The sequence below is a fragment of the Blastomyces gilchristii genome, assembly GCF_000003855.2.
Source record: "Blastomyces gilchristii SLH14081 genomic scaffold supercont1.24, whole genome shotgun sequence".
In the NCBI taxonomy this organism is placed as follows: Eukaryota; Fungi; Ascomycota; class Eurotiomycetes; order Onygenales; family Ajellomycetaceae; genus Blastomyces; species Blastomyces gilchristii.
Genome location: NW_003101658.1, coordinates 431,553 through 452,291, shown reverse-complemented (window position 1 = coordinate 452,291; position 20,739 = coordinate 431,553). Strand labels below are relative to the sequence as shown.

The window sequence follows — 20,739 nt, the reverse complement described above, 5'->3', positions numbered from 1 at the left end:
ACTTTGTCAATTACAATCAGAATAACTGAGTGTATTAATTATCACTTATAAAGTTTATATACAATAACTTAAAACATGTCAGTACAGATAAAACCCTCTTTGAGATACTTACTAAGACTTATTCACAGATAATCTTGATAAATCTGTGAGAGTATACTATAGAGTGTGATAATATCTGTGAACAGATTAAGAGAATTCAGAATATCTGAGAGAAAGTCTGTGAATTCTTGAGAAAGATCTAAGAGTATCAGAAGAAATACTATGACTTTAAGTATATTATAAAGAGTTTTAAGAAAGATAATAGAGTCTGACTAAGTCTAGAAAACATCATTATATAGAGATCTAGTAAGAAGCTGAATCTCTTATAGACAGAGTCTTATAAGATTATGAAGAAAGTTAGTTCACAGTTCTATAGATTAAAACTATTATCTGAGTTATAGATATATAATATTTTTCATGTCTCTTTACTCTGTAAATATAAGGAATTCTTAGAAGAGAATTCTATGACTCATCACTCTGTTCATAAAGTACTAGAGAGTGAAAGAGAATATCAGATCAAAGAAATTATTAACTCAGAGAAGTGAGATCATAAGCTCTGATTCAAGATTCAGTGATAAGAGTATTCTGACAAGATGAATGAGTTCACTTAGAAATCATTCAGGCAGATAAGATATCTGCAGAAGCTGAGACATGACTTTTATACTGTAAATTCTGATAAGTCAGAATGACATAATCTTTATTAAGAACCTGATTATGATAAAGATATTAACACTGTTATTTATAAATTCTAGTCTATAAGATGATGAGTTTCTACTGAGATGAACAGTCTGCAGCATACATAAGAAAAGAAGAAATCATGTTCTTATTAAAGTTAAAAAACAAGAAAAATAAACAGGGCTGTGAACACAATTTAGAGACTAATAAAGAAAAAATAAAGAAAACTTATACTCACACTCTTAATATTCATGACACTTAATTCTCTCATAACTATCAATTTCCTTCTTCAAAGAAGTAGAGAGTATTATACCTGTGATACAGATAATTGTTGTATTTAATACAAAGACTGTCAGAAATGCACAGACTTCAGAGAAGTCAGATATCAGAGTGTGTGCAGTTGCAGCAGAGTCTTGAAGACTGACTATCTATATATGTGACCAGATATCTCTCATGAAGCTGTGTCTGCTCTCTCAGTTGTACTGAAGTATTCAGCCTGAAAATAATTAGAATGCAGAGAGAAGACTCATCTATTCAGATTAACTTCTGTCACAAATTTATAGCATTCACATTGTCTTGATTACTCAGATTTTGTGAGTATCTGAGAACTCATCTCTCATTGACAATGAGATTGCAGAAATACACTGCAGTGTAAGAATCATTGATAAAAAATCTAGATATATTTGCATATACCTTATCAGAGATTGCATAAGTAGAAGAGAGATGATTATAGATCTGTGAAACTGCAGAAGACACTGATAACACTGAGAGCTTTGCAAGAACTGTTAGCTAGAATCTGTAAGAAATTACTTATGAGAAGACTTACAGCAAAGAGAGGAACTGTGCTGCTTAGAGTCAGAAGCTGGCCTGAGGAAGGCAGAGAGTTGGCTGCTGGCCTGAAGATCAGGTGTGGTGATGAGACTGAGAGAGATGAAGACACAGTCATGAACAGCAGCACTTCTGCTTCATCAGCTGATAAAAAGTGATCAGAGAAGTTGTGAGAATACTCATAAGAAGCTTGATAATGATCAGACATCATTTGTAAAGAGATTAGAATTAAAAAAATTTTTATTCTTGAGAAGTTCTTGAATTAATATATGAATATTGTCAGAAACACTCTCTCTCTGTCATCTGAGTGAAAACACTTCATAGATGAATAAGAATACTCACAGTTTATAGAAATAAGAGCTGTTACAGAAAAAGAAAAAAGAAGATGAGATTCTGCAGACAGATCTGAAATATTTATACTACTCTAGAGAGATTTATTTACACTGTGAGTGATTCTGCAGAATAGTCAGATCACTCTAGTAAATAAGAGTGATTATGAATCACAGATCTGAATCTTTCTATGTGACTATAAAGAGTAATTGCAGACTGTGAATATCTTAATTCTACAATTCTACAGAGTTGATAAAAGAATGAAAAATTCCTCACAATTCTACAGTGTTAAAGAATAATGATTTGTGAGAATGAGTGAAAGATTAACTTATAAATATTTCTCTTTGATAAGAGTGATCTCACAGAAAGTGATTCATCTGTGAGATGAATCTGTGTAATAATTATATAAGAATCTTATGAAAATAATTGAGAGTCAACTGAAACTCTTCTATATGAAAGATGTGAGATGAATCTGTGTAATAGTCAGAGAAGAATCTGTAGATCACAAAGAATCTCACAGAATAAGAAACTGAGTGACAGACTCTTTTCTCTTTATAATAACAAGGGATTTTTCCTCACTGAGGTTTTTATAGATGTGAAGAGTTTTTAGTGAGTATCACTGCAGTGCTGAGCTGATTCTATGAAGTTACTCAGTGAAAGACTTCATGAATGAAGTCTTAGAGAGAGAGAAGTATGTAAGAAATCTCACTTCTTACAGATTCTTTACCTTTATTTCTATCTCTCATGTAACTAATAGAGCTAGCGGCCCTTGGCTACACACAACTATATAGACTGGAGTTCATGAATACTATTCATAACTCAGCTTGAATACTATTATACATTTGACCTCTATATTTTATCTTTCTATCATGAATACTTCTAGTAGTTAACAGTACATATCATGCCAAGCTGCAAACACCCGAATAATCACCTGCGAGCACTTATTCTTACAACTATTCATAACTCAGCTTGAATACTATTATACATTTAATCTCTATATTTTATCTTTCTATCACAAATACTTCTAGTAGTTAATAGTATATATTATATCAAGCTGCAAACATCTGAATAATTGTCTGTGAGTACTTATTCTTATATTTCAAGCTCTGTCAGTCAGTAATCATCTATTATAATTAAAAGAACTAGAAACTCATATACTTCAATCTCTGTAAACTCTACTGCAGAAACTCAGAAATAGTTATCTGAATTATGAATAATCTCTGTAAAAGAAGTCTCAGAGAACTTATTAATTACTTATAGAATATTATTCTCTATATCTATAACAGAGAAATTCTCTGAATTTATAAATAAATTAATCTTAGTAAAGAATATTCTTAAGTATCTTTTACAGAATCAAGCTATTTTTCTATAAGAAATACTTACTATCTATAAACACTCTTAAACTGAGTCTCTAAACATGATCTTCAGAGATACTTATAAATTAAAAAGAAACTTTCTTAAGCTGTAATTACTTAAGATCACTTACTGAATTATAATCTATAAAAGCTTTTATAAGTTTGTATTTGAAATTGACTCATAAGCTCAGCTATGTAATATAAAAGATAAAGAAGCTATTATTTATATAATAACAGATCTCTACTATACTGAAGTTAAGAACTGACTGAATTATTTAGAGAATGATTATAAGAGATTCTACTGATCTGTTCTCAAGATCTATTTAGAGAATAAGTTAAAAGACTTTGTAAGCTGAATAGAGAATATCTGAACTATGATTATTAATATTAGAAAAAGAGATAAGAAATCTGATAAAGACTACTTACAGTAGTTTATAAAATTATAATACAAATTAAGATCTGTGAAAACAGAGCTCTGAAACAAGATCTGAATAATGATATTTATAAAAAGACTGAATAAAAATATATAGAATAAGCTTATTAAGTAAGACTCTAAGTTCTTGACTCTGAAGAAACTGATGACTCTTATTTATTATTTATAAATCACTGTGAGAGTCACAGATCTATAAAGAGTGAATCACTGATCAGCTCTGTAAGAGCTAGAATAACAGAGAATAGATTTACTAAGAAAAGATAATAAGATACAGAGAGATTTATATCTGACTGCTAAGTAGAGAGAGAGAGCTTTATAAGCTTCTATAAATAGAGTATATAACAGAGAGACTAAGAAAAAGAGTCTTTACTTTATCTATTCTAAATCAGAACATCTCTGTATAAACTATTCAGATAAATTAAAATAGAAATTTAAGAAATTATAGATAGAGTCAGTAATAGTCTTCTTAAGAGTTTTAAAGCTGACATCTGAATCTGTTACTTTCTCAATGAAAATGTATACTTATAAAGAGAGATTATACTGTGATACTACTACTCTATAAGTATAAGAAGTATTAATAAACTCAGAATCTCAGATTACTATAGTGTTTTTAAAGCTCACAGAGTAAATGAGCTAAGTGATGAAAACTGAGAATCTACTCTTATAATAAGCAGAATGTGAGAACTCAGATCTGAGAGCTAAGAGACTTACAAAAGTTATCTTTGAATTATAAGATCTTTTCAGAATCTGAAGAAGATTTATAAAAACTATAATTATTATAAACATCACAGATAATATGTACTTGAGACTTGTATAACTTCAAAGACATAATCTACATATAACTGTCTATGAGTCAGGTTTATACATCTGATCAGTGTTGACAGACTCATTTATAGAGATAGGCCCCGGTGATCAAATGATTAATACGGCCACTCAGTAGTGCCTTGGCGTGGGAAATTAAGACGCGTGGGTTTGAAACCTGCAGAGAATACATTAAATTCAGAACTTAAGCATCTCAGATTTCTAATAAATACAGAGGTGTACAAATCACTTCAATGAATCACTCTATATTTCTGAGCTGGGAAGTTATTATCATATATATTTAATTATCACTTCTTTGTATTTTTCTATGTTCTTGTTATCTTGACATAATCTCAACATCTGTATTTCCTTCTGTATAATTAACACTTGATCTGTATTTAACATTACGCAAGAACTCATCATAAGCTCCGCTTGCATATGAGTATAATAAAAGAATAATAATAATAATAATAATAATAATAACTTATAGAGATAGAATTAGTTAATACTATAGAGTTAATTAGAGAAGACAAGCTCATCTATATAATAACTTTGTGAATATCTGAGAACTTCACAGTTATGAAAACTGAGCTTCAGATATCAGAGAAATATTAAGATCTTACAGAGATATTCAGTTCAGTAAAGACAGCTAAGCTTTCATCTTACTATAAGAAGAATCTGATAATAGATTTGATAGAAGAGTAGAAACTCTTCTGAGAATTAATCTATAAACTCTTTCATTATAAGACAGAGATCTTGCAGACTTATATAAAGAAGAATCTGAAGAATGACTTTATCTGATCTTTACAAGCCTCTGCAGAAGCCTCTGTAATATTCATGAAGAAGAAGAATAAAGATCTTAGATTATATATAAACTATTATAATTTAAACTTCAAGATTATAAAGAGTTACTATTCTCTATCTCTGATTAAGAATGTGATTAATTATCTCACAGAAGCTGTCATATTCACATAACTGAATATAATTAATATATATATATAGCTGTAAATACAGTCTGAGAATGAATGAAAGACTGTTTTTAGAACTGTACTAAGATTATTTAAATATCTAGTGATGTCTTTTAATTTGACTAATACTTTTATAATATTTCAGTCTTTTATTAATAAAACACTTTATATATATCTGAATATCTTTATAATAATATATCTGAATAATGTGATAATATACTCTATAAAGAAGAAAGAATACACTGAGTATATACAAAGTATATTGAAGATCTTAGATAAGATAGAACTGTATATTAAGCTTATAAAGTATAACTTCAGTATCTGTCAGATTAATTTTCTAGAATATGTAATTACTACAGATAATATCTAGATGAAATCTTCATAGATTTAAGACTATTCTATTATAATCAGAGTTAACTAGTATTCATAAGATTCAGATCTTTCTAAGCTTTATAAATTTCTATAGATAATTTATCTTTGCATTTATAAGAATCTTCTTAACTCTTATAGACATGCTGAAGAGTGAAAATAAGAAGAAGTTATTCTATAAATAAAGAATGAAAAAATTGTTAAGAAGAAAGAGCTGTGAGAATTTTCTTATCTCAGAAGCTTATAAAATCTTTATAAGATTAAAATAGATATTTATAAACACAGTAATACTGTTTCACTTTAATCTCTTATTTTTAATCAGATTGAAGACAGATATCTTCTTCTGTATAATTTCAGAAAATAGTCTCATAACTATAGTTAAATAAGAACTGAGTTTCAGTGATCTTTTTCTTATAGAAGATACAATATGTAAAGATTAAATATGATATTTATAATCAGAAGTTTCTTATAATAGTGAAATTCTTCTGTTACTGATATCACTACTTTGAGAGTCTCATGACAGTGATTACTATTAGAACTGATCATAACAGCTTATAATAGTTTACTTCAATCAAGAAACTCTTACAGTGACAGATTCACTGAGCTCAGAGACTGAGTGAGTTCTGATTCAAGATAGAGTATATTAAGAGAACTAAGAACTCAGTGAACAGACTCTCTTACAGATCTGACTATATTAAGAAGATCAGAGTGACAGATATAGTGAGACTAGAGAAGACAGAAAAGCTTTATAAAATACTCAGACTGAGTATTATAAAGAGATTGACTGAAGAGTCTTCTAATCTCTTATAAGAGAAGAAGAAAGAGAGAGAGAAGAAGTCTGTATAACTACTCTCTATAACACTGAGAGTTAACACTCTGAGAATCTCTGTGAGAATTCTTGAAGAGAGTATCTATAATCTGAAGAGTTTACAAGTTTTGAGAAGTATTATAGAAGACTTAATATAAGAGAAAACAGAGTATAAGTCTTTATAAAATCTTCTATTCAGATTATCTGAACTGTAACTGAAGAATGAATATACTTAGTATATTTAGAAACTGCTTATAACAGAGATTAACTCTGCAGAAATAAAGAATTAAAGAGACTTAAATAATCTCTTATAAAGAGAGAGCTGAATTTATATATCTATAAATAAGTTTCTATGTATAGAACTTATTAAAAGACATCATAACTCTTCTCTAGTAGATTATTTTATAGATACTAGAACTTATGAGTTGCTCACAAGAAAATACTTCTGACTGAAGATACAAGAACTTGTAAAGAAGATAGTAAATTCTTATACTATTTATCAGAATTCATAGATAGTATAGTTCAGATTATATAAAAAACTTACTTCTCTACTCATTCTACAGAAATCTTGAGAATAGTTAGAAATAAATATTCTCATAAGCCTCTCTGAAAGTAAGAATATATATAATACCTGCTTTAACAGTGTGCTGATGATAGTAGATCACTTCATCAAGATAATATACTTTATACTCACTTATAAGAACTTAAAGTTAAAGAATTTAACTTATATCTTTATTCATAATATGATTCAGTTGTATGAATTGTCTGTGAACATTGTCTCAGATAGAGAATTAATCTTCATAGAGAAGTTCTGATTTAATTTGATAACTATATTAAAGATCTTATAAGATCTAAGTACAGCTTTTTATCAATAGATAGATAATTAAACAGAATATCTAATAAGTATATTAAAACAGTATCTGTGATACTTTGTTAATTATAATCAGAATAACTGAGTGTATTGATTATTACTTATGAAGTTTATATATAACAACTTAAAGTATATCAGTATAGATAAAACCTTCTTTAAGATACTTACTAAGACTCACTCACAGATAATCTTGATAAACTTATAAGAGTATACTATAGAGTGTGATGATGTCTGTAAATAAGCTGAGAGAATTCAGAATATTCAGAAAAAAGTCTGTAAATTCTTAAGAAAGATTTAAGAGTATCAGAAGAGATACTATAACTTTAAGTATATTATAAAGAGTTTTAAGAAAGATGATAGAGTCTGACTGAGTTTAGAAAACATTATTATATAAAGATCTAGTAAGAAGCTGAATCTCTTATAAACAGAGTCTTATAAGATTATAAAGAAAGTTAACTTATAGTTTTATAGATTGAAACTATTATCTGAGTTACAGATATATAATATTTTTTATATCTCTTTACTTTGTGAATATAAGAAATTCTTAGAAGAGAACTCTATGACTCATCACTCTATTTATAAAGTACTAAAGAGTGCAAGAGAATATCAGATCAAAGAAATTATTAACTCAGAGAAGTAAGATTATAAGCTCTAATTCAAGATTCAGTGATAAGAGTATTCTAATAAGATGAATAAGTTCACTTGAGAATTATCTGAATAGATAAGATATCTGTGAAAGCTGAGACATAACTTTCATACTATTAATTCTGATAAGTCAGAATGACACAGTCTTTACTAAGAATCTGATTATAATAAAGATATTAACACTGTTATTTATAAAGTTTAGTCTATAAGATGATGAGTTTCTACTGAGATAAACAGTTCACAGTGTATATAAAGAGAAGAAGAAATCATATTCTTATTAAAGCTAAAAAATAAAGAAAATAAAAATAGAGTTATGAATATAATTTAGAGATTAATAAAGAAAAAATAAAGAAAACTCATACTTATATTCTTAATATTTATAATACTCAATCTCTCTGTGACTATCAATTTCTTTCTTTAAAGAAGCAGAGAGTATTATATCTATAATACAGATAATTATTATATTTAACACAAAGATTACTAGAAATACACAGACTTCAGAGAAGTCAGATATCAGAATATACATAGTTACAGCAGAGTCTTAAGAACTGATCATCTATATATATAATCAGATATCTCTTATAAAGCTGTATTCACTTCTTCAGTTATACTGATGTATTCAGCTCAGAAATAATTAAGATATGAAGAGAAGACTCATCTACTCAGATTAACTCTTATTATAAATTCATGATATTCACATTGTCTTAATTATCTGAATTTTATAAATACTCAGAGACTCATCTCTCATTGATAATAAGATTACAGAAATGCACTGCAGTGTGAGAACTATTAATAGAGAATCTAGACATATTTATATATATCTAATCAGAGATTGTGCAGATAGAAGAGAGATAATTATAAGTTTACAGAGTTATAGAAGACACTAATAATACTAAGAGCTTTATAAGAGCTGTTAGCTAGAATCTGTAAGAAATTACTTATAAGAAGACTTACAGTAAAGAGTAGAACTGTACTACTTAAAGTCAGAGACTGGTCTGAGAAAGATACAGAGTTAGCTACTAATCTGAAGATCAGATGTAGTGATAAGACTGAGAGAAATAAAGACACTGTTATAAGTGATAGTATCTCTGCTTCATTAGCTGATAAAAAGTAACTAGAAGAGTTATAGAAATACTCACAAGAAGCTCAGTGACAGTCAGATATTATTTATAAAGATATTAAAATTGAAAAAATTTTTATTCTTGAAAAGTTCTTGAATTAATATACAGATATTATTAGAAATACTCTCTCTCTATTATCTGAGTGAAAATACTTCACAGATGAATGAAAATACTTACAGTTTGTAAGAATAAGAGCTGTTATAGAAAAAGAGAAAAGAAGATGAGATTCTACAGACAGATCTGAGATATTTATACTACTCTAAAGAGATTTATTTACACTGTGAGTGATTCTATGAAATAATCAGATCACTCTAGTAAATAAAGAATAATTATAAATTACAGATTTAAATCTTTCTATATAACTATAAAAAGTGATTGTAGACTGTAAATATCTTGATTCTATAATTCTACAGAGTTAATGAAAGAATGAAAAATTTCTCATAATTCTACAGTGTCAAAGAATGATGATTTATAAGAATGAGTAAAAGATTAACTTATAAATACTTCTCTTTAATAAAGATAATCTCACAGAAAGTAATTTATCTGTAGAATGAATCTGTGTAATGATTATATAAGAATCTTATGAAAAAATAATTGAAGATTAACTGAAACTCTTCAGATTAGAAGATGTGAAATAAATCTATGTAATAATTATACAAGAATCTTGTAAAAATAATTAAGAGTCAATCAGAACTCTTCTGTATGAAAGATATAAGATAAATCTGTATAATAGTCAGAGAAAGATCTGCAGGTTATAAAGAATCTTACAGAATAAGAAACTAAGTGACAGACTCTTTTCTCTTTATAATAATAAGGAATTTTTTCTCACTGAGGTTTTTTTTATATAGATATGAAGGATTTTTAGTGAGTATTACTGCAGTACTGAGTCTGATTCTATGAAATCACTCAGTGAAAGACTTCATGAACAAAGTCTTAGAGAGAGAGAAGTATGTAAGAAATTTCACTTCTCACAGATTCTTTATCTCTATTTCTATCTCTTATATAATTAATAGAGTTAGCAGCTCTTGACTACACATAACTATATAGACTGAAGTTTGTGAATACTATTCATAACTCAGCTTGAATACTATTATACATTTAATCTCTATATTTTATCTTTCTATCACAAATACTTCTAGTAGTTAACAGTACATATCATGCCAAGCTGCAAACATCTGAATAATTGTCTGTGAGTACTTATTCTTACAAAGATCTTTTATTCAGATTATCTGAACTGTAATTGAAGAATAAATATACTCAGTATATTCAGAAACTGCTTATAACAGAGATCAATTCTACAGAAATAAAGAATTGAAGAGACTTAAATACTCTCTTATAAAGAGAGAACTGGATTTATATACTTATAAATGAGTTTCTATAAATAGAACTTATTACAAGATATCATAACTCTTCTCTAGTAAATTATTTTACAGATACTAGAACTCATGAGTTACTTATAAGAAAATACTTCTGACTGAAGATGTAAGAACTTGTAAAGAAGATAGTGAATTCTTATACTATTTATCAGAGTTCATAGATAGTGTGATTTAGATTATATAAAGAACTTACTTCTCTACTCATTCTGTAGAAATGTAAGAAATTCCGCTTCTTACGAATTCTTTATCTCTATTCCTATCTCTCGCGTAATCAATAGGGTTAGCAGCTCTTGACTACATACAACTATATAGACTGAAGTTCATGAATACTATTCATAACTCAGCTTGAATGCTATTATATATTTAACTTCTATATTTATCTTTCTACTGTAAATACTTCTAGTAGTTAATAGTATATATTATATCAAGCTGCAAATATCTGAATAATTGTCTGTGAGTACTTATTCTTACATTTCAAGCTCAGTCAGTCAGTAATCATCTGTTATGACTGAAAGAACTAGAAACTTATATACTTCAATTCCTGCAAACTCTACTGTAGACACTGAGAAGCAGTCATCTGAATCATGAATAATTTCTGTAAAAGAAGTCTCAGAGAACTTATCAATCACTCACAGAACATCATTCTCTATATCTATGACAGAGAAACTCTTCAAATTAACAAATGAATCAATCTCAGTGAAGAACATTCTTGAGCATCTCTCACAGAATTAAGTTAATTTTCTACAAGAAATACTTACTGTCTACAAACACTCTTGAACTGAGTCTCTAGACATGATCTTCAGAGACACTTATAAACTGAAAAGAAACTTTCTTAAGTTATAATCACTTAAGATCACTTACTGAATCACAATCTATAAAAGCTTTTATAAGTTTGTATTTGAAATTGACTCACAAGTCTGACTATGTAATATAAAAGATGAAGAGACTATTATCTATATAATAACAGATCTCTACTACACTGAAGTCAAGAACTGGCTGAATTATATAGAGAATGATTATAAGAGATTCTACTGATCTGTTCTCAAGATCTATCTAGAGAATAAGTTAAGAGACTCTGTAAGCTGAATAGAGAATATCTGAACTGTGATTATTAATATTAGAAAAAGAGATAAGAAATCTGATAAAGACTACTCACAGTACTTTATAAAATTATAATATGAATTAAGATCTGTGAAAACAGAGCTCTGAAACAAGATCTGAATAATAATATTTATAAAGAGACTGAATAAAGATATACAGAATAAGCTCATTGAGTAAGACTCTAAGTTCTTAACTCTGAAGAAACTGATGACTCTTATTCATCACTTACAGATCACTGTGAGAGTCACAGACTTACAGAGAGTAAATTATCAACTAGTTCTGCAAGAATCAGAACAATAGAGAACAGATTTATTAAAGAAAAATAATAAAATATAGAGAGATTCATATCTGACTGCTGAGCAGAGAGTAAGAGCTTTATAAGCTTTTATAAATAGAGTGTATAATAGAAAGATTAAGAAAAAGAGACTCTGCTTTATCTGTTTTAAATCAGAATATCTCTGTACAAACTGTTCAGATAAACTAAAATAGAAATTCGAGAAGTTATAAATAGAGTCAGTAACAGTCTTCTTAAGAGTCTTAAAGCTGATATCTGAATCTGTTACTTCTCTGATGAAAATACTTGCTTATAAGAAGAGACTGTATCACAGTGCTGCTGCTCTATAAGTATGAAAAGTATTAATAGACTTAGAATTCTAGGTCACTGTAGTATCTCTAAAGCTTATAGAGTGAATGAGTTAAGTGATAAAAACTGAGAATCTGCTCTTATAATAAGTAGAATATAAGAACTCAGATCTGAGATCTGAGAGACTTATAAGAATTATTTTTAAATTATAAGATCTCTTCAGAATCTGAAGAAGATTTGTAAAAACTGTGATTATTATAAACATCACAGATGATATATACTTGAGACTTATATAACTTTAAAGACATAATCTGTACATAGCTGTCTATAAGTCAGATTTATACTTCTAATCAGTGTTAGCAGACTTACTTACAGAGATAAAATCAGTTAATACTGCAGAGTTAATTAGAGAAGATAAGCTTATCTATATAATAACTTTATAAATATCTGAGAACTTCACAGTCATGAAAACTGAGCTTCAGATATCAGAGAAATACTGAGATCTTACAGAGATATTCAGCTTAGTAAAAACAGCTGAGCTTTCTTCTCACTATGAGAAGAATCTGATAATAGATTTAATAGAAGAATAGAAACTCTTCTAAGAATTAATCTATAAGCTCTCTTATTATAAGACAGAGATTTTATAAGTCTATATAAAGAAAAATCTGAAGAATAACTTCATCTAATCTTTACAAATCTCTGTGAGAGTCTCTGTGATATTCATAAAGAAGAAGAATAAAGATCTCAGATTATATATAGACTACTATAATCTGAACTCTAAGATAATAAAAAGTCACTACTCTCTATCTCTGATTGAGAATGTGATTAACTGTCTCACAGAAGCTGTCATATTCATATAACTGAATGTGATTAATATATATATATAACTGTAAATATAATCTGAAAATGAATAAAAGACTGTCTTTAGAACTGTACTGAAATTATTTGAATATCTAGTGATATCTTTTAATTTAACTAATACTTTCATGATATTTCAGTCTTTTATTAATAAAATACTTCATATATATCTGAATGTCTTCATAATAATATATCTGAATAATGTGATAATGTACTCTGTGAAGAAGAAAGAACACACTGAGCATGTATAAAGTGTGTTAAAAGTCTTAGATAAGACAGAACTGTATATTAAGCTTGTAAAGTATAACTTCAGTATCTATCAGATTAATTTTCTAGAATATGTAATTATCACAGATGATATTCAGATGAAATCTTTACAGATTGAGACTATTCTATTATGACTGAAGTTAACTAGTATTCATGAGATTCAGATCTTTCTGAGCTTTGTGAATTTCTATAGATAATTTATCTTTGTATTTATAAGAATCTTCTTGACTCTTACAGACATGCTGAAGAATGAAAATAAGAAGAAGTTATTCTATAAATAAAGAATGAAAAGATTATTAAGAAGAAAGAGCTGTGAGAACTTTCTTATCTCAGAAGCTTATAAGATTTTTATAAGATTGAAATAGACATTTATAGATACAGTAATACTATTTCACTTTAATCTCTTACTCTTAATCAGATTAAAGACAGATATCTTCTTCTTTACAATTTCAGAAATAATCTTATAACTACAGTTAAATAAGAACTGAGTTTTAGTAATCTTTTTCTTATAAAAAATACAATCTGTAGAGATTAACTATAACATTCATAATTAGAAGCTTCTTATAATAGTGAAATTCTTCTGTCACTAATATCACTACTTTGAGAGTCTTGTAACAGTGATTACTGTTAGAACTGATTATAATAGCTTATAATAGTTTACTTCAATCAAGAAACTTTTATAATAGCAGATTCACTGAGCTCAGAGACTGAGTGAGTTCTGATTCAAGATAGAATATATCAAGAGAACTAAGAATTCAGTGAATGAACTCTCTCACAGATCAGACTATATTAAGAAGATCAGAATGATAGATACAAAGAGACTAGAGAAGATAGAAAAGCTTTATAGAATGCTCAGACTGAGTGTTATAAAGAGATTAACTGAAGAGTCTCTTAATTCTCTATAAGAGAAGAAGAGAGAGAGAGAAGAGAAGTCTGTATAACTACTCTTTATAACACTGAAAGTTAACACTCTGAGAATCTTCATAAGAATTCTTGAAGAGAGTATCTATAATCTGAAGAGTTTACAGACTTTATGAAGTACTGTAGAAGATCTGATATAAGAAAAAACAGAATATAAGTCTTTATAAGATCTTCTATTCAGATTGTCTGAACTACAATTAAAGAATAAATATACTTAGTATATTCAGAAACTGCTTATAACAGAGATTAATTCTACAGAAATAAAGAATTGAAGAGACTTAAATAATCTCTTATAAAGAGAGAACTGAATTTATATACCTGTGAATAAGTTTCTATATATAGAACTTATTAAAAGATATCATAACTCTTCTCTAGCAGGTTATTTTACAGATACTAGAATTTATAAGTTATTTATAAGAAAATACTTCTGACTGAAGATATAAGAACTTATGAAGAAGATAGTAAATTCTTATACTATTTATCAGAATTCATAGATAGTGTGATTTAGATTATATAAAGAACTTACTTCTCTACTCATTCTATGAGAATCTTAAGAACAGTTAGAAATGAACACTCTTATAAGTCTCTCTAAAAGTAAGAATATATATGATATCTGCTTTGACAGTGTGCTGATAATAGTGAATCACTTTATCAAGATAACATACTTTATACTCATCTGTAAGAACTTGAAGTTAAAGAATTTGACTTATATCTTCATTTATAATGTGATTCAGTTGTATGAATTGTCTGTAACTATTATTTTAGATAGAGAATTAATCTTTGTAGAGAAGTTCTGATCTGATCTGATAACTATACTGAAGATCTTATAAGATCTAAGTATGACTTTTCATTAACAGACAGATAATCAGACAGAATATCTGATAGATATATTAAAACAGTATCTGCAGTGCTTTATCAATTACAATCAGAATAACTGAGTGTATTAATTATCACTTATAAAGTTTATATATAATAACTCAAAGTATATCAGTACAGATAAAACTCTCTTTGAAATACTCACTGAAACTCATCTGTAGATAATCTTGATAAATCTGTGAGAGTACACTATAGAGTGTGATAATATCTGTGAATAGACTGAGAGAATTCAGAATATTTGAGAGAAAGCTTGTAAATTCTTGAGAAAGACTCAAGAGTATCAGAAGAGATACTATAACTTCAAGTATATTATAAAAAGTTTCAAGAAAGATAATAGAGTCTGACTGAGTCTAGAAAACATTATTATATAAAAATCTAGTAAGAAGCTGAATCTCTTACAGACAGAGTCTTATAAGATTATAGAGAAAGTTAGTTTATAGTTCTATAGATTGAAACTGTTATCTGAGTTATAGATATATAATATTTTTCATATCTCTTTACTCTATGAATATAAGAAATTCTTAGAAGAGAATTCTGTGACTCATCACTCTGTTCATAAAGTACTAGAGAGTAAAAGAGAATATTAGATTAAAGAGATTATTAACTCAGAGAAGTAAGATTATAAGCTCTGATTCAAGATTCAGTGATAAGAATATTCTGATAAGATAAATAAGTTCACTTGAGAATTATCTGAGTAGATAAGATATCTGCAGAAGCTGAGACATGACTTTTATACTGTAAATTCTGATAAGTTAGAATAACACAGTCTTTACTAAGAATCTGATTATAATAAAGATATTAATACTATTATTTATAAACTCTAGTCTATAAGATGATGAGTTTCTACTGAGATGAACAGTTTATAGTGTATATAAAGAGAAGAAGAAATTATATTCTTATTAAAGTTAGAAAATAAGAAAACAGAAACAGAGCTATGAACACAATTTAGAGACTAATAAAGAAAAAATAAAGAAAACTCATACTCACATTCTTAATATCTGTGACACTTAATTCTCTCATAACTATTAATTTCTCTTTTTAAAGAAGCAGAGAGTATTATATCTGTGATACAGACAATTATTATATTTGACATGAAAATTATCAGAAATGCATAGACTTTAAAGAAGTCAGATATCAGAGTATGTACAGTTATAGCAGAATCTTAGAGACTGACTGTCTATGTATATAATCAGATATCTCTTATAAAACTATGTCTGCTTTCTCAGTTATACTGAAGTATTCAGCCTGAAAATAATTAAGATATAGAGAGAGAGCTTATCTGTTTCAATTAACTTCTGTCACAAATTCATAGTATTTGTATTGTCTTGATTATCTGAATTTTACAGGTACTCAGAAACCTATCTCTTATTAATAATAAGATTACAGAAATGCACTGCAGTGTAAGAATCATTGATAGAGAATCTAGACATATTTATATATATCTGATTAGAGATTATATAAGCAGAAGAGAAGTGATTGTAGACCTGCAGAGCTGCAGAAGACACTGATAACACTGAGAGCTTTATAAGAACTGTCAGCTAGAATCTGTAAGAAATTACTTATAGAAAGACTTACAGTAAAGAATGAGACTGCACTGCTTAAAGTTAGAAACTGATCTGAAGAAGATATAAAGTTAGCTGCTGATCTGAAGATTGAGTATAATAACAGAGCTGAAGAGAGTGAAGATACTATTATAAGTAATAATATCTCTGCTTTATCAGTCAGTAAAAAGTGATCAGAGAAGTTATAAGAATACTTATAAGAAGCTTAGTAACAGTTAGACATTGTTTATAAAGATATTGAAATTGAAAAAATTTTTATTCTTGAGAAGTTCTTGAATTAATATATAGATATTGTTAGAAACACTCTCTCTCTATCATCTAAGTGAAAACACTTCACAGATGAATGAGAATACTCACAGTTTATAAGAATGAGAGCTGTTACAGAAAAAGAAAAAAGAAGATAAGATTCTACAGATAGATCTGAGATATTTATACTACTTTAGAGAGATTTACTTACACTGTGAGTGATTTCACAGAACAGTCAGATCACTCTAGTAAATAAAGAGTGATTATAAATTACAGATATAAATCTTTCTATATAACTATAAAGAGTGATTACAGACTGTGAATATCTTGATTCTATAATTCTACAGAGTTAATAAAAGAATGAAAAATTCCTCATAATTCTACAGTGTTAAAGAACAATGATTTATAAGAATGAGTGAAAGATTAACTTATAAATACTTCTCTTTGATAAGAATAATCTCATAGAGAGTTATTCATCTGCAAGATGAATCTGTGTAATGATTACATAAGAATCTTATGAAAATGATTAAGAGTTAACTGAAACTCTTCTGTATGAAAGATATAAGATGAATCTGTATAATAGTCAGAGAAGAATCTGTAAATTATAAAGAATCTCACAGAATAAGAATCTGAGTAACAGACTCTTTTCTCTTTATAATAATAAGGAATTTTTCCTCACTGAGATTTTTTTATAGATGTGAAGAATTTTTAGTGAGTATCACTGCAGTGCTGAGCTGATTCTATGAAGTCACTCAGTGAAAGGCTTCACAGATGAAGTCTTAGAGAGAGAAGAGTATATAAGAAATCTCACTTCTTACAGATTCTTTATCTCTATTTCTATCTCTTATATAATTAATAGAGTTAGCAGCTCTTGACTACACACAACTATATAAGCTGAAGTTTGTGAATACTATTTATAACTCAGCTTGAATACTATTATATATTTGACTTCTATATTTATCTTTCTATCATGAATACTTCTAGTAGTTAACAGTACATATTACGTCAAGCTGCAAACACTCAAATAATCGCCTGCGAGCACTTATTCTACAAGAAACCTTGAGAATAGCTAGAAATAAACATTCTTATAAGTCTCTCTGAAAGTAAGAATATATATAATACCTGTTTTAACAGTGTGCTGATGATAGTAGATTACTTCATCAACATAACACACTTTATACTCATATATAAGAACTTAAAGTCAAAGAATTTAACTTATATCTTCATCTATAATATGATTCAGTTGCATGAGTTATCTGTAAATATTATCTCAGATAGAGAATTAATCTTCATAAGAGAGTTCTGATCTAATCTGATGACTATACTGAAGATCTTATAAGATTTAAGCATGACTTTTCATCAATAGATAGATGATCAGACAGAATATCTAATAAGTATATTAAAACAGTATCTACAGTGCTTTATTAATTATAATTAGAATGACTGAGTGTATTAATTATTACTTATAGAGTTTATATATAATAACTCAAAACATGTTAGTACAGATAAAACTCTCTTTGAGATACTCACTGAGACTCACTCATGAATAATCTTGATAGACTTATAGAAGTATACTATAGAGTGTGATGATATCTGTAAATAGACTGAGAGAATTCAGAATATTCAAAAGAAAGTCTGTGAATTCTTGAGAAAGACTTAGAAGTATCAGAAGAGATACTATGACTTTAAGTATATTATAAAGAGTTTTAAGAAAGATAATAAAGTCTGACTAAGTTTAGAAAATATTATTATACAGAGATCTAGTAAGAAGCTGAATCTCTTATAAATAGAATCTTATAAGATTATAAAGAAAGTTAGTTTGCAGTTTTATAGATTAGAACTATTATCTAAGTTATAGATATATAATATTTTTCATATCTCTTTACTCTGTGAATATAAGAAATTCTTAGAAGAGAACTCTGTGACTTATCACTCTGTTTACAAAGTACTAGAGAGTGAAAGAGAATATCAGATTAAAGAGATTATTAACTCAGAGAAGTGAGATTATAAGCTCTGATTCAAGATTCAGTGATAAGAGTATTCTGATAAGATAAATAAGTTCACTTAAGAATTATCTGAGTAGATAAGATATCTATAGAAGCTGAGACATGACTTCTATACTGTAAATTCTAATAAGTTAGAATAATACAGTCTTGTGACGGGCTGCGTCTGATCAATTATATAGACTATTCCGTTACACTTCACAGATTCCAACCACTTCATTCTTGAACGCGTACACTCCGATTCTCGGCCATTCTCAATTGCTGATCCTCGGCCGCCACGAACGTGTACACTCCGATTCTCAGTCATTCTCAATCACTGATTCTCGGCCACTACATACATGTATAAATATTCACTTTGATCACTGATTCTCACACTTTCTCTTTTCTTTCCTTCTCTAACATTTTTCTCTTTATTATATAAGACCTATATATTATACTGATTCATTCAGCGTAGGCCTCTTACACTAGAAAAACATTCATTATCTTCTCATTAGAAATGATTATTCATTGAGAGATATCTGAATGTATAACAATGTGTAAGAAATAGAGAAACAGTTAAACAGTTAAGCAGACACTGAGTTCTCAGATAGAAGCTTGCTCATCAGTCACTCTGACCCTGCAATAAGATCTTATAAAGAGAATATCAGTGAAAGATCAGAGAGTTCTGACACTCAGATATATAAGATATTCATACAATTACACTTCTTCAAGATTTCACAGATATTATACACTCAATGAATGACATGTCTAATGATAATATGAGAGAACTCTTGAACATGAGTATAGAAGTAATATCACAGTGACTCTGAGTAATGTTGAAATTATAACAGTAATAAATAGCTGATATGTATGCAACTCAATAACATCAATATGAAGAGATTCAATGATTAACTCATACAATTTCAACATCTACAGAATCAAATACAAAAGTGCTGAAGAAATACTTAGATACTTCTATGTATTTCAATACTTCTGATCTCACTCTCTACTCATCATAAAGAATGAAAATGCTTACAAAACTGAGTGTAGATGAAGATACTATCAGTTCATTAATCAATCAAGATTGATATATCAATAGATGATTAAAGAATTACATGAAACAGAAGTTTCATTCATGAATGAAAGTATATGAATCAGCATTATGAATGCCTGACAATATTATGAAACATCTTAATGTTCTGTTTTAAGACACTATCATATAATAGAAAGTATTAGATTGATTACAGAGTATCTGACAGAGAAACACTTCTCTTATAACATTTATCTCTGACTTCAACATCAAGATTCTAGAAGTAGGTGATTAATCTTGAGAGAATCAAATAAAGATTAGCATGCTTAAGAAGACATTGACTTTCAAACTCTTACAGGCTCTTATAAGTATAGACAAAGATCAGACTTATGAAGACTTCTGTATATAGCTTCAGACATTGAATGACTGTCTTATCAAGCTCAAGAGTATACAGAACAGTGACAGAAGATATTACATCTCAGTAACTTATACACTCATACTGAAGAACAGCAATGATGCAGATGTTATGAACTGAATAGATTCAAATGTCTATACATAAGCAAGAGTTTTCACTGTTTAAACAGGCTTCTGAGTCTCTGAGATCACTTTCAAAGAAGTCACTGATCAATGTCAACATAAAGTGTGCATTAACTGTAACTGATCAGAACACATTGCTTTTAACTACTAATCAGTC

The 20,739-nt window shown here is 28.1% G+C and overlaps 1 protein-coding gene across 1 annotated transcript; it reads right to left on the bottom strand.

Moving 5' to 3' along the window:
* Positions 1 to 657: 657 nt before the first annotated feature.
* BDBG_17770 (uncharacterized protein) lies at positions 658 to 1,753 on the bottom strand (the record flags this gene model as incomplete). The annotated part of the gene is made up of 2 exons (XM_031725421.1): positions 658 to 747; positions 1,541 to 1,753. The coding sequence occupies 2 exons, from the start codon at positions 1,751 to 1,753 to the stop codon at positions 658 to 660; spliced, it is 303 nt and encodes a 100-aa protein (XP_031580805.1).
* Positions 1,754 to 20,739: the final 18,986 nt, after the last annotated feature.